Here is a 16,379-nt window from a genome sequence, read left to right as displayed (position 1 = left end):
TGTTTTTAAAGAAACTCATACTTCTAAATACTACATTTCATATTTAATATTAAATGTATTATTATATGTAAATATTAAATAATTTCTATTTATGCAGTTCTGTTGTATATGTTCTAATTGTGCAGTGGTAAAGATTCAGTATAGATAATTTGAACTTCCCAAATTCCTTCTTGCTTCTGAGTTAGAATCTAATCTGAGCCAGGCTGCCAAGGTGTGACTTTGGGAAACTCAGTGCATCAAGAACTTAAATCTCTTATTAGATATCTCTTAGAACCCTCTCAGACAACTCATAGAAGAGACTGTTTCTTGTATAGATTACATGGCTGGCTTCTTAGTCCAGGACTGCAGATAGGATATGCCTGACCAAGGTCATACTGCAGTATTTTTTTGTAATAATGTATTATGCTTGACTGTGCAAAATTCTGTTTTTAATAGGTTTACTGTTATGAGACGGTGGAACCACAGGGACAGTGTGTTAAAGAATACAAATACAAGCTATCAGGATTGATTCTTTAGATGCATTTTGAACACTCTGAATTAGATTAACATTTGTACTTATTAAGATATTGAAGCAAGAGAACATAAAAGTCTTACGATCAATTTCTTTATGAGTTGGTCCCGTTCTGCAATTAGGTCTTTCAGTTCTGAGATAAGCTGCAAGTCTTCTGGTCTTGATTCTCTGTTTTTATATTTTTCTTCCATTTCTTCTAAACTTTATAGGAAAGAAAAATATCCCCTTTAGCCTGATCAAGTGCTAAATGATGAGTGAATCATATCTTTCATTTATGCAAAAGAGTTCAAGTAATAAAAATAGAAGATGACTTTTTTTCCTTGAAGTAAATTAATTTCTGTGTTATCACTTAAGTTTTGGCTAGTTGAAAATAACAAAACCCAAAATCTTTGCTATAATAACTAAAGTTTGGGGCAAAATTCCATAAACTTCACAACCTTTTCATGCATGCAGTACTAGTTGTTAGAAAAAAGGCCTCTTCGAAGCCAGACTGAAAAGAAGGCACTCACAAATAAAATGAAAAATGTGTACAGTACAATTACAGAACACCTAACTGAGACTGGTTATTATGCATGATACAGGAACTACATTGCATTATATTTAATATTAATGTAAATTTTAAAAGCTGACAAGTGACTTGGTGAGGAAAAAACCAAACAGTATGATTTTCTTTTAATAGATGACTACTCTCAATAAAGTTGCATGCTTGTGATACTGGAGAAATAGATAAATCTGGCACCATCTTCTTCAGTTCATGTAGAACATACTGGGACAAAGATATCCAAGAGCAGTGAAGACTAACAGGTAACTAATTCCTCTCCACAAAATCAACTTAGTACCATTAGAGCTGAAATAAAGGAATGAGCTGTAAGAGAAAAGCAATAAAACCTGGATATTAGGATATCTGAATTAAAAGAAATGCCACGGTTCTTTATTAAAAAAAAAAAAAAAAAAAAAAAAAAAAAAAAAAAAAAGGAAACCCAAAATGCTTAGTGGGAAAGCATTAAAGGAGAGAAGTGAAATAAGCAGACTGAGATGAATTGCACAAGTAACTGCATAAATCTCCTTGTTTCTTCTTAAAGAACAAATTTTGAAGGCACCTGATGATTTCAAATAGCTGCATGCATTTCTGAAACAAACGATGTTCATAACACTAAACATTGCTCAAAAGGAAACCACTAAAATACTAGTCTCACATATTCTGCTTTCATATAATTCAGTGTACCAAGTTTCAGAAGAGACTCAGATGAAAAAAATATTCCTGAGAAAAACCAATGAATTTAAGGTGTCCAGACAGCTCAAACTTAATTCCACAAGATACTGAAGTGACCATTTTTCAATTTAGGTGGCTAATTTCTCCTCCGAAAGAGCTTCATAATTCTGACTTTAAGTTGCTTCTGAAAGCACAGTGCACATTAGGTTATATTTATAACCTTCAAATAACCTGTACATAATTTGATGGGATTATGTAATCTATTTATATAATACATTATGAATGTGAAAAAACCCCTTTTTATTTGCAGAAAATGTGTTTGACTCAGCATAACAAAAATATGCTCAGATGGCTTAATTTTTGGGCATACATTTTATGCTAGGTTAAGTTGTTGTATACAGATGTCCAGAGTGTAACATAGTTATGCACAATTCACAGAACTGTGCATATGTGTACAAAGGAACAAGAAGCAGAATTTCCTACAGTTTCCGAGTGCTCACAGTGTTAAGACAGAATTAGATTAACTTATGCTTTACTGGCCATTATTAGTTGATATTTACGTAGAAAAGTTTTCTATCATATACTTGGAACCAATTACTTTCTCTACCGTACATGTTGTGCTGCAAATCCAAAATCTCTCACTGACCATTTTTTTTGGAAAGTTCTCAATGTCTTTTGGAGCCCTAGCCAGAAATCTGAGGTTACAGACCAAACAGGTTACATCACAGACAGGGAAGAAGAATGAAGTACGTTGAAGACAGGAAGACTGACTAGACGACATATAACTACACCACTTCTCCTCAGACTTGCTCCAACCACAAGTGGCATTTTGTCTCAGAGGCACTCTTTAGTATTACATTAAGCTTGTATAATCAATTTCAGTAGTTAATTTTCTCGATGTTAGCAAACCTGAAAATGTTTGTGTTACTCACTTTGTATAATCACACTTAACTAATTACTACTGTACTACTTTGTAAGCTTGCCGAAGAAACTTTTGTATTCTCAAAAAACTTACATTAATGTTTGAAAGAAACTCAAAACACTTGAAATCACACTTTACCCAACATTTTAAGAACTGCACAGACCTAATAGTTTTCCTACTTCAATTTTTTTTTTCTCAAATCATTAAAAATGGTCTTGCTAAACTATCCTAAAGCTTGCAAGAATTGTGCCAACAAATGCAACATTAGGCCCCATATTCGAGTGAGTTTTTTGCACCTCTGTACCTCTGCAACATCTTCAGTAACTTATTGACATCAAATGAACTAATGTTGACTCAAACGCAGCTACATACAAACTTTTTTAATGCAACAAAACTTACGAAACTTGTAAAGCTGAATTAATTTCCTTGAGCAGCTCTTGGGTCTTATTAAAATCTGCCAGCATGCTTTGTTTCTCTCTGATGTGATCTGCTGTCAAGACATCCAGCTCTTTCTCATGTTTCTTGCTTAAATCTTGCTCATGCATCCTGTTTAATTTATTTTTTGTTAAAAAAAGAGTTATTCTAAAATCAGACTGCTTTGTTCATCATGATTTTCTGCCACTCTTTTAATGGCTTTTACACAATACCAGACAACACACAAAGGAACTACTGATTCATCAAAACCCACTACTTACTGTCCTCCAATCTCCTAGCTTATTTCATTGAAAATGCATCTCCTTTAATGCTTTTTAAAATAAACAGACATAATGAATTAAAAAAACAACAACTGGACAACAACAACAAAAACACTTCAGTGGATTGTTACTAAAATGCACCAAAATGCGTTACTCAAATGTAGCTTAACTGTATAGCAATATTTGCTAACTGTACCAGTACTGAGCATAGTCTTTCTGAATGAAAAATGACAATAAATATCATCACTTGATTAAAATGATAAATTAAAAGCTGCAAATGGTGAGGTGTCTCACGGAAAACAAGACATTAGACAATACACGTTTCAGTTTGGAGTGGAAAAAATCATACCTGATCTGTTGGTTAGATTCACTGCGTATTCTAAGGACTTCTTTCCCTTTAAACTCTAGTTCCTTGGTCAATGCACTTATATTGTCATGAAGATGCAGAATCTCTTTGTCCAGTTCAGCTATATGATGGTCTCGATGTCTCAGTTCATCTTGTAGATCTGATATTCGGCATAAAAATTCTTTCTCCTGTAAGTAGCAGCAGCAAAAAGTATTTTAATAGAGTTGCCTCTCAGAAGCACAACACTTGTTTGTGGAAGATAATAGCTGACCAAAATTTTCCATACAACACTTAATTTTTTTCTATTGCATGCAAGTACAAATAATGAAGAAATCAAAATTAGACAACATAAAAAACTGCTCTGTGAGAGAATTTAAAAAACTGTAATTGCCATTAAAGTTTGTGTTCGTTACATTTTCCTTTTGCCCATGAACACAACAAAAACAAATATAACTAAGAGTGACAGGGCTGGCATTTAGCAATTTCTACCTCTACAATATGGGTAAAATCATAACTGATTTTCTCTTTACAAAACCATACTGAAGAACAAAATAGCATAAGATGTGCGCCCTCTGCCAATGAAGACAATGATTCAGAAATTTAATATCTAATGTATATATAAATGCAACAGTCATAAATGTTTTACAGCTCAATACACGCCAAATTACCCATCTAGGTAAGATACTTGCCTAGATATAAAATGTGTGTTGGTATGTGTTTGTTTTTTTACTTTCTCAGTGCAAAATATCACTTCTACATTATGTAATATTTACATTGTGTCCAATAAATTAATAAAAGTCATTATATTTACACAACAAATTCCTATACAGCTAACATCTGAGAAGCTCTTCTAGATCCTATCCCAATGGTTTTGATAATGATTCTCCTCAGTTTAGAAACAATCTGTAATAACATTAATCTTTTTTAGGGTTTCCCATTTCCATCCATTTCACTTCTTAGTTTCACAATAATTAAGCACCATATCGTTTGTAAAGATAGAAAAGCTGAGGAGATTTCAAAGTAGTTTCATGCATAATTGTGTTTTGCGTCTTCACACATCCAGGAAATACAAATATATCCTAACGCACAAATTTTACTGTATATCCTTAAAGATAAAACTTTAAAAATAACTCTCTTCCTCCCTACAAAAAGACTATATGAAAGTTACAAGAAAAAGCAGTGGAAAAGTTATGTCCACATATTCAAGTATTTCAAAAATTAAGAAATATAATCACCCTGTTTTGACTTCTATGTGTCTAGTTCAGCTCTGATCCTGTAAACTGATGGGTAACTCAACACATGAAAACACAACTGGTTGCTTTGTCCTTAGTACAACTAAAGCATGTGCTTAGCAGCTTGCTGTGCTGAGGTCTAAAATACTAGGCATTGGTTGGATCAAACACGAGCTCTTGAACTTTACTTTGTTTCTTACACATTTAGGTGTCTCAAGGCTTCAACACAGTACACTGAAATTACATCCTACTAAACCCTCAATGTTTTCTTTCATGGCTGACAGCACTACATTTTTGTTTGTAGTGCTCATGCATTAAAACCCACAGGGAAGAAGTAAAAAATAAAAGGCTCATCCTTGAGCATCTTTGTTTTTCTATACAACTAGAACTGCTTCCTATAACAACATACTTTAAAAGCATGACACATCTCTGGTACTGGGCTATTGGGAAATAAATTCTGAAATGCCTATTCTATATTCAAATAAATAAATGACATTTTCATTTTGTTATTTTCAGGAATCTGCCTTCTTTTCAATACAGATGAAGCTTTGAATTTTAATTATGAGTGGAAAAAAACTGATTCTGCACAAAGTAACAAAAAAGACAGATAAAAGTGAAGGATTCAGTTTGCTGCTGATAGCAGTGGTAGCCCATAATGGATTTGGGGTTTTAGTTTCTATATAAGAAACAAGTTGGAAGTAGTTAGGTTTCTTAAGAAACTAATTTATCTTTTCCAGGCTGGCTCCTGAAAATAAAAGATATTTGAAGTTTGAATCAATCGTTTGGCAATAAGCAATCACTTCTTAACCATATCACGTTAGGAGAGAGAAATAGCTTTTCCTTTTTAAGTCCTGCTGGCTGCTGAGGATGAGTAGAATTTTGTGAGAATCAGCAGTTTCCTCCCAAGGAAATTCAGTGTGCTCTCAGATGGCTGCACAACTCTAAAAGGAAACTGCCCAGATATGGCAGCCTTTATGAGGCTTCTAACAAAGTTTGCTGAAGTAAGAAAAAGCTAAGCAAGAAAGTTCAGGTGAACAAGTAAGGATGCATTACCCACTGGTTGGTGCTGACTGACTCTGAAAGATTAAATTCCACCTTACGTTTGACGAGTTACTGCCTCCAGCTAATAGATTACAAATACCGATTATATAGTTTTATAGAAAATCGCCAGAAGTGCCTCCTACCTGTCGTCTGCCAAGTTCTATGCTTCTTTCAAGTTCCATTTTAGCAGCTACCAGTTCCTGCTGATGGTTGTGCCTTAGTTGGTCAATTGCTGCCGCATGTTGATGATTTAGCTCTGAGCGCAAGGAAGCTAGTTACCATGAACAAAAAGAAATGTTTATTTTGCAAATGCTATTTGTTAATTAACAGTAACAGTCAAGCTCCTTCAAGTACTGCTGCTAACCTAAAACACACTGCTTATATTAGCCACCTGAAATTTCTGTTGAAGAGGTTGAACTCACGAGCTCTGCAACCACAAAGTTTTAGACAGTCACATTTATTTGGTACTAAAATACAAGTTATTAGAAGATATCTTAGAATTATGAGTTCCGTATCAAAAGATGGTAGATTATCCATCTCCAAAAGCACGGCCTATGATGTAAAATATTTATGGCCAGAACTGAAAACAGGACCTACTTTTCCAAGTGCAAATACTTGTGTATTTGCTGTTACTTATGCATAGGTAACAGAACAATCATTCGTTTTTGCATATGGGTTTTATTATGTACATACTCAATCACTTAGACCTACAGATATTGAAAACTCCTGTAAAGGGAAGCTTGTAAGGACTTTTAAAAGAGCAAGTCTCCAAATAAGATCTATAATGAAATCTTATTTGTACACATCACTATTTGCTTTGTTCTGATACTTTAATACAGGTTTGTCAGGATTAAGAGGAAAAAACCTAACTGGAGAAAAGTTCTATCTGCCACCACTGACATTGCATACATCAGATTATTAACAATATCTACATTAACAATTTCCAGATGTCATTTACTTTCATGTTACATATTCCTTGTCATTAATTTATATCTTTCAGATATTTCGTGATGACAGAATGTTTTTTTATACCTTAGTAATTACTCTCCACTTATCTGGATTTTTCACTGTCATGGATTAAACTAGATGAAGAGAGAGATTTAGGATTTCTTTTTCTGGATTTTAAGAGAATTATTTTCTCTACCTTAGTGACATCCATGGCTAGATACTGCTAAGCTTTTACTGTCAATCAGAAGCAAGGATGAAATGCTATTTTTCAGAGTAATGCTTGCCTTTCTAATTATTTATTGCTCTGTTTCAGAAAAAAATCTCTTTGCATCAGTTTCCCCTGCCCTATGCAGAATTTGGATATAATCCTCAACTCAAATCTTCTCATTCAATTCACATATTTTTGAAATTCCTATATTTATAAAATTCCCATATTTTAAAAATTTGTACTTTGCTGGTAAGATACACATCAATTGCCTTTTAAAACATTTTGAGACTCTTTGCTTACTTAACAACCCAACAAACTCAAGCACTTGTTATGGTTCTTTTCTGCATCAGTTACTATGATAATATTAATGTGTGTCTATTACATATGAACCAAATTCAGTTAGGACCTATAAGATTTAATTGCTGTTTTGTAAATCATCATCAACTCAAATAAATTCTACCGGTTTCATTGGGCTCTGAAATAAGCCCCCATATAATAAACAGTTACTAACATAACATTCAAGTCAGATTCAGGCAGAACTTAGACCAAAGTTTCCTTTATTTAGTTTACACTTCTATTCTCAACAGTAAAATTCCACCTATACAAACTCAGCCACATGGGAAGCACAATTCACAGACATGCAGATGCCCCATCCCTGGAGCTGTACAAGGCCAGGATGGACGTGGCCCCAGGCAACCTGATCTAGTACGTCATCTAGTGCTTGGTAAATGAAGTGGAAAAGATGCTGAACTAGTATAAGAAGACAGATTTCTGGCAACGAAGACAAGCTCTCCTGGCAGTAGTGAAATTTTATTCTGATGTGCATTGTACAAGGTAAGATATTCATTTCTCAGAGAAGAATTGTTTGTATCTAGCTACAAAAAAACAACAAACAAACAAAAAAAAAAACCAACAAAATCCACAGCATTCCCACTGATAACTGATTGACACATAACACCGACAGAGAAAGCTGGGGTTAGACAGAAAACGTCAGTGAAATGTCACAGGCCTTTGAAAAATGTATCTTTCTACATATATTTAATTATTTTACAGCTTATATGTCCTGTTTTTGGCTGCTGTTGGGAAATAATAATAATAATAAAAAAAAAATCTATGCATGCATTTCATGCTCTTACATTTTCTCTGCAGTGTTTCCAAAATTTTATTTTTCCTTCCTGTGTGAAAAGGAAAATAATTTCTGTACATTTACCTCACTTATCTTATTTGCAGTGATGCCATCTTTTTCTTTTTTCACATTACCCTTGTCATTTCTACGTTCCAGACTACTAAAATGCCATAGCAGATATCCTGTCTTCTCTTCCGTGTTTCCTACCTTGCTCAGGAGTCTTTTTGTCTTTCACATCGATACTGAGTATCATGCCATCTTTTCTACTTTCATGAAATTTCTTCCCAGATTTTTCCACCCTCTCCATTTTATGTTATAGCACCATTTGTACCCTTAAATCTTTACGTGTCATAGACATCTATTTTCCTCCATAAAACCTTTCCTACATGTGAAACTCCTAAAGTCTGTCCAACCAGGACATCTTCCTTGCCTCATTCCAATTCCTTTCCAAAACTGATTTGTGCTGCTTTGTTAGCAGAAAAAGTGTGCATGCATGTACGTGTGGCAGGGGAGACTCCTTAAAGTACAGATCTAGCAAAAAATGCAAAACTATACAGAGGTATTCAAGTGCTGTGGAGTAAAAAGTATGGTACTTTTCACTATCTTATTACATTATCATCTATGTACATCTATCTTGCGTATGTTAAGATTGAGACTGTGTTCAAACGTAATTTGCTTGTGAAAACCCTGTTTCATTTCTGGAACAAAAAATAGCATTTCATGTACATTATTGAGAAAATAAACAAGGAACAAACACTGTTTTCCTATGGTTTTGTCTTATTTATTGTGTCATATTCCTTAAACTGGCTGAAGCATTGCATCCTTCCAAGCACAGCAGTACAAAATACAATCTAATTTCAAATTCAATGTATCAATGAATTCACTAATCAGTGTATTGCCCTAGTATTTTTTTACTTCAGAGATGGAGTGTTAGGGTTCATACTCCTAAAAATCAGTGCACACAGAAATCAACTACCCTGTCATTTTATTCCTTTAATTTTCCACAAAATACATCATGAAATTCAGTTGCTTAATCCTTAAAAAAAAAAAAAAAAAAAAAAATTAACAGCAAGATATTCAAAAGTGAACAAGTTTGACTTACCTGTTAAGGCTTATACTTCTACTGATTTTAAGAGGAACAATTACATCAAAACTGAATGGCACTACAGTGATATTACGTACATTTATACACATCTACAGGTAGGTCTGTGCATGCACGTGTATGAGTAAATATTTATAAGTAATATTTTCAGATCTAGCTCCAAGTTTGAAAAAAACTGTACCTAACATAGCTTTTCCTTCATCCTCCAGCTCAAATCGCAGAGTCTGAAGTTCCTGTTCCATCTCCAATTTGAAACCTTCCATGGCTTGTTTGTGTGTTTCTTTCAGTGCCTGAAGTTCTTCTGAATGCTTTTGTTGTAAACGTTCTTCTAATTCCTACAAAATCCAAATGATCAAGATTAATTCTAGAGTAGCCTTGGGAATTATAAAATATTAGACAATAAATTCACAAGTACTGTCATACTCTAGAAACTATTAAAAAAAAGGCACTGATGTTACTCGTATTTTTTCTCACTAAGTTACCAAGCACTGGGTGCAGACAACTAGGAAATTCATTGTGAAGGTACACTCCAGATCTGATCTAAAAAAATAAAAAAGCTATACACACTATTACGTACTAATACTCTGTATTCTATACTTTCATTGTGCTAGAAATTGTGTAAACTGTTTTGCAACTTGAAAGATAATTTTCATCTCCATTTTTGTTCAGACCTTCACTTAAACAAAATATCTGAGGTGTGACATTGTTCCAAAATGAAATTACTTTGCAAGATGCGAAACTGCACAATTTCCAACACAGTGAAAGTATAGAATACATTACAAAATGAGTCAATCATCAGGAAATACCAGAAGGCACATACAGAATGTGATAAATATAATAGGAAATAAAAATAAATCTCTTTTAAATCAAACCTAAAGTATAATAGATGACAGTCTCAAAGTACTGTTAAGAAATGTGTGTGCAGGTAATAATTATATATTCACACACATGTATACTATATGTGCAGGTAATAATTATATATTCACACACATGTATACTATATATACACATAGTAATGAGTGCATACATAAATATGTGCAATTATATAACTATCAACAAGCTGCTAGAGTATAAAGCAAGATGTGAAATAATGCCAGTATTAGAGATGACTTTCAGTATGTCCTAATCAGATCTAACAGGACAATAATGTTACTGTAAGACTCATCATCTGAAAATAAAATTTAGTAGTTATGAAAATACTTTTCTTTACTAATTTTCCATGTGTATTGGAGTTGCTAAATTGGCAACATTTTCTACATAATAAGGAATATCCATGTTAACATGCCTTTTGTTCTTGCTCTTTTGTTTCTTCCATATTTTGAAAGGCAAGGATATGAGCTTCCTGAAGTGACTTATGCCTTTGCTGATGCTCTTCTTCTAATTCCTGGATCTCCTGAGTCAGCCTCTGGCGCTCCTGACTGAACTGGGCTTGCAGCTGTTGTAAAGAGCTCTGTGACTGGGAAAGCTGCATCTCCAGATTCTGCTTGAGCAAGGAGATCTAATCCACAGAACAGCAAATATCAATTAGTCATTAAAACTAAACTAAACTAAATAAACAAAAAATAAATCAGAAAACACTTGAAAGTTAACCAGAATATTAACTACAAGGGACAAGCAGTCATCCACTGGATTTCTTGTTTGAGTTATATCTCAGGGATATAACCATTACATTACAAGTAGCTCCGTAAGGGTCATGACGTTGATATACTGATACTACTGCACAGCCTATAACACAATTGTTCATGGCCAAATTATTGAAATTTAATTCTAAGTTTTGTATAAAGATCAATAAAAATGACACTATCAAAGTCTGAAATCAAATGTCTGATTGTTAGAATAAACTTCTCTTCATATCAAGACTACATCAATTCTGTATGGAAAATCCTGCAGTTCATAAAGGAGTATAGTTCATGACATATAGATTGATAGATGTAATTTTATTTTTAAAATCTTTTTATATAGTATGGTCTTATCGGTCTCTTTTTGATTTTAAGACATGGTGACTTAGGACTCTACATGACAAGTGAAATACTGCAACTTGATGGATGCCTTTTCTATTGTTGTTAGCTCAGCAGTATAATAATAATGATTTTTCTGCTGTTTTCTAACTAACACGAAGCAGTCTGAGTCACAAATACTCATCTTCTTACACGAGTATTACAAATGATTATTGTAAATGATGCTTTTCTCTGAACAAGAATCTTAATACAATATAGCACACTGTGCTCTTTGAAAAAGTTTCATTTTCTTTTATGTAATATTTTTACACATTGTTCTTCACATCAAGAACAACATCTCAGACTGAAAATACTAAAATTCTATCTTCTTCGGAAGCAAACAAGAAAGATATATCCTCAAATCCTGAAAACAAAACTTTACTAAAAGTGAATTTTGTTGCAGTGACTCAAAGGAAGGGAAAATAAAATTGTCACATGACAAAGAATTTGAATTAGTAAGGATTTTTTTCAAGCCTCAGAGTTATGTCAAATTTATTACAAATGAAAAGTCTGATAGTGTCATTTGAATCAGTGTATCTTACAAATAATTTTGAACAATTAATAAGGTCATTGCAAATCAATTTATTGATTTTACAGAACATTAAAATTCACAATTAACAGAAATTTAATAGCATATCAGGGACAACTTGCAGCATGAGCATTACTGAACATGTTTTTTTTAGAAGGCAACAGCTTAAGCATGTTTAGAAGCAAGAAGCTATATTTAAAGTAAAATCAGCAATAAAGTAAAACACGCAAATTAATTTGAATGAAACAACCACAGCTACTTGCACTTCAAATTCCTCAGGTCTTTGTATCTGGTTATATGTACACTAGCTTTCGTGTATACTATATCAATAGTATTTTACTTCAGGTAACTTTGAGGGAAATTAAATGTAAGTGAAGGAATATAGTGAAGGTTGATAGCGCATTCTGTAATCTGAACTATACATGCAAAACCTTTTACTGAGTATATTAAATATAAATGTCACACACAAATTGTAAGTCAGAGGTTTTTCTTATCTACTATTCTCCTTCCAGAAACATCCGGCCCTGGTTAATCAGGGAAAAACAAAAGGCCAAGAAATAAATGTAGGGATCTTGACTTCAAAGTCTACCACCATTCCTCATTATTTCTTAAACCCAAAGAAGTGTTTTTAGTCAAATTCCTTCTTATCCTAAAAAATTTTGTAGAAACTGCAAACTTGCCACCTTACTTTACATAAAACTGCAAAAGAAAGTATATTGAACATCAGTAAAATTCGTCTAACTTTACTGCATCAACACTGAATTTAATTCCCATCTTTCAGCCTGTTTCTTATCTATACAAAATCTCCCTTCCTATATCACTGAGTTCTAATTTGATCGAAAGCCTTAACTTCTCAGCTGACTCTTTGCAGCACACTACTGGTCAGACAAGCCAATAATGCAACTACACATCTTCAACTCTAGAGCTTCACTCCACTGATGTAGTCAATCTGCACCACATCCCTGCCTGCATGGCCTACTATGAATTTTTACATATGCATCATAGCTCAGTATTGCAATGGGCTACTGATTGCTTTCCTTCTCCAGAGGAAATAGAATAATATCTCCCTTATCTAAACTCTTTGACTTCTTCACATTCCTTTCTATTCCTACTCACAAAATATTAACTGTCTCTTTCCCCGTCTTTCTGCAACCTCATACCTATCTGGGTCCATCTGTAAGCCTTGCTTTGTCTTTATTGTCTCTTTCTCCACAACACTACACCTAGCAGAACTTGCACCCTATCTAGAGGTCTGTTTTTCCCTTTTGCCATGAAGTAACTTCTGTGCTTACTTAGATTACCTCTAATCCTATTTAACCACTACCATAGACTCTCAGAATGTTTTTTTTTTTTTTTAATTCATTTGTTTTCATAACATCACTATTACAACTTGGTCCTAGCTCATCTACTTCTCATATTTTCAATTCATTCAATATGCTAGCATCTCTACCGTGCTTCTTTTCTTCCTTTACTCTTCTTTCTAACTCCGCTTTCAGAATCATAGGAATGAGCAGTAAGGATAGGACAGCCTTAAGAGATTATTCAGTCCAATTTAGCACTAGTTGGGAACTTTACATACAAATTACTGCTCAAAAACCTTACACAAAGAAAATCCCACCATTTTCACTCAGATAATCGTCCTCTGAGTGCCTGTGACAGAAACAATGAAATACTAGACAGACGTTATGTGCACTCATAGTGCTTTCACCACATATCTGCCCCTTTCATGATCACAAAAACACAGAATTGTAGGGACTGGAAGGGACCTCTAGAGATCATTGAGTCCAACCTCCCTGCCAAAGCAGGCTCCCTACAGCAAGCTGCACAGGTAGGCATCCAGACAGGTCTAGAATATCTCCAGAGAAGGAGATTCCACAACCTCTCTGGGCAGTCTGTTCCAGTACTGTGGAGTGAAACTGTCTGTTCCTCACTGTGAAGAATTTCTTTCGCACACTGGTGTGGAACTTCCTATGCTCCTTTTTATGGCCATATGATGGCTACAAGGAGGTATAATTTTACGGGAAGTCCTGCTCAGTCCTCCAGAATCTCAGTAATACAAAAATGGCCTTTCATGGTAACATTCAAATGGAATGGACTACAATTTGATATCTTAGTCAAATTTGTATGGGTTTTTATGAAGATGACAAAAATAATCATATTTTTGCTAGAAGTTAAATCTCCCTCTTACATAGGTCCCAGATCCATAACTCTTACTGCAACATTTATAAACCGTTTAAGCAAGGAAAGTCATTTCTTTCTTGGAAATGTATGAAACAGTTTAAATGAGATGTCGGTAGAAGTATGACATCTGGCTGGGAAGCCATTTTAGAAGAACATCCTTCCCAAGAACAGTTTGGACTTTCATCAGATTAAAATGACTGCGAAACCACAGCCTGAAATAAGTTAATCTCTGAAGAAGCCTATTTGTGCCAGTAGACTATATAATAAAACATTTAGGACAACAAAGTTTAAATGACTAACAACCAAGTCAGATCAGCCTACCATTCTAGTACAACAAGTATTTTTTTAAAAATAGTTATTTTAAGAAGAGTACATAATTTTACATGTTATTTTGGATATATTATACATATACTGATACACTTAATATTTTTAAATATCAGTGTGTCTCTCTGCATTTCTACATATTCTTGTATAGAAGATTCAAAAGAAAAACTGAACGTTATTCTCTAATTTTTCCACGCTTTCATCTAAGGTTTTCAGCATATTAAAAATATTGTTAAGAATTTAAGAAATAAAAATAGAAAAAAGAATATAAGAATATTCTGGCTACATTAATAACTTGCACTGCAAAACTGCAAATTATAATACATTGATTTCATGCTTTGCAGAAAGCTCTGCTATACACATTTGCACTGCCCACAAGCTTGCTTGCGTTAATGATGACACAAAAATGTTGCTTATGTTATGAGCACATATATGATATTTGATGTCCAGTGACACATACGTTTACACAGATGGCATGGATGCAGAACACAAGCTTTTGATGTCTAGCAGCAAACATGTTCTCCTCTCCAAAATTATTAAATACTGTATTTCACAAGCTAAAAGCTTTAAAGCAATAATACAGGATATGCAAATTTATTAGTGCAAACATGCCCTATTTACAAGTTGTAAGTGCAAATCACTTACATTGCTGATAGATTTATGCAAAGCTTCACCGAGACAGTGCCGCTATGAAGAAAAGATCACAGGAATAAAGGGAAACATTCAGAAATCAACTAAGTAAAAGAAAAAGGGATAAGGAAGGGAGAGTAGAACATAGAATATTAATTATAGTATGACCAGGGAAAAATAAATTGAAAATTATTTGGAAAAAGTTTAAATGAATAAGTTGTCTTGACTTGAGATACAAAGTACTGAATATATAACAAAATGAAGTATTTTCCTCTGTTATTGTATGAACATACAGCATAGCATTAACTCTTCAACATAATCGTACATTATACTTCTGTATTATTCAACTGAACATTTTGGAAATTGACCAAATGTTTTCTCCTTTATGGAAAATAATTCTGGGAAGAAACCATTAAGTACATCAATTTGCATTAGTATTAGAAAATATATTATAATATATTATAGTTAAGGATTCAACCAACAGTCAGCTGTCTCTCTGAAATCATAAGCATATTAAGTGTAATATTAAAGATCCGATCTCACTACTAAAAGGCAGAAAATTACTTTAGTTTGCAATGAAGGCATACTACTATTTTAAAAAAATCAGATTGAGATGTGTAAATAAAAGATTTTTTTAAAACCCTATAGGAAAATGACTTACTGTCCACTACCTATGACCAGCTTACATTGATGCTGATTACTAATGAAAAACAAAAATAAAAATAGATCACCAATTAGATGTTCTATATGTAAAATTACTGATAATATGAATCTATACATCTTCCATAAGTAAGCATATATAATTGCTTGTGTGTTTATACATAAACATGGATTATATAGATAGGCACACGCACAGTGGAATCATTAGAAATTAAGTGAGAACAATTTTAAATCCAGCATGACCAATTTCCCTTTTGGCATAGGTCAGTCACGAAGACTGCTTTCTCAAGGAGACAGTAGGTATTTTTACAGTATTTTTACACCAGCTTGGAAGCTGGCTTGGGAACTTTTAGGTAATACTTTGTCCAGATACAAAAAGAAGAAAATATTTTCCCTTTCTTGAATCTACAAATAGGAATAACTTAGAAAAACATAACATCGGAAAATCCACAGTTACTTTATTAAAATTGTAGAAGAGTTACCCACAACTATTTTCTAACCAAGTCTAGACACTTCTCTTGTCCACCAGGAGGCATCATACTCCAAATAGACAAGAGAATGTAATAGCTCAGATTTCAACAAATAATGTTACCAGTGCTGATCTGAATAGATCTAACAATTTTTCTATTCTGTTTTGTTCAGGTTAGAAGCTCTTAAGAGCAGGAATTATTCTTTACTAATTAAACATTCTATTTCCAAAACATTTAGGACTTA

At 33.5% G+C, this 16,379-nt stretch overlaps 1 protein-coding gene across 2 annotated transcripts in view; it reads right to left on the bottom strand.

The window, feature by feature from the left end:
• FAM184A (family with sequence similarity 184 member A) overlaps positions 1-16,379 on the bottom strand; it is a 62,165-nt gene that overhangs the window by 7,162 nt on the left and 38,624 nt on the right. The window contains exons 10-15 of one of the 2 annotated variants that reach the window (XM_085217401.1): positions 10,630-10,842; positions 9,526-9,679; positions 6,104-6,231; positions 3,691-3,875; positions 3,046-3,192; positions 595-712 (exon numbers count right to left, since the gene is read on the bottom strand). In XM_085217401.1, coding sequence (XP_085073527.1) covers positions 595-712; positions 3,046-3,192; positions 3,691-3,875; positions 6,104-6,231; positions 9,526-9,679; positions 10,630-10,842 — 945 coding nt within the window. The remainder of the gene's footprint in view (positions 1-594; positions 713-3,045; positions 3,193-3,690; positions 3,876-6,103; positions 6,232-9,525; positions 9,680-10,629; positions 10,843-16,379) is intronic. The other variant, XM_085217402.1, reaches the window with a different exon arrangement.

The sequence above is a fragment of the Meleagris gallopavo genome, chromosome 2, assembly GCF_905368555.1.
Source record: "Meleagris gallopavo chromosome 2, MGAL_WU_HG_1.1, whole genome shotgun sequence".
NCBI lineage: Eukaryota > Metazoa > Chordata > Aves > Galliformes > Phasianidae > Meleagris > Meleagris gallopavo.
Note: the sequence above shows the minus strand (reverse complement) of the source record. Positions and strands in the feature narration are given on the sequence as shown.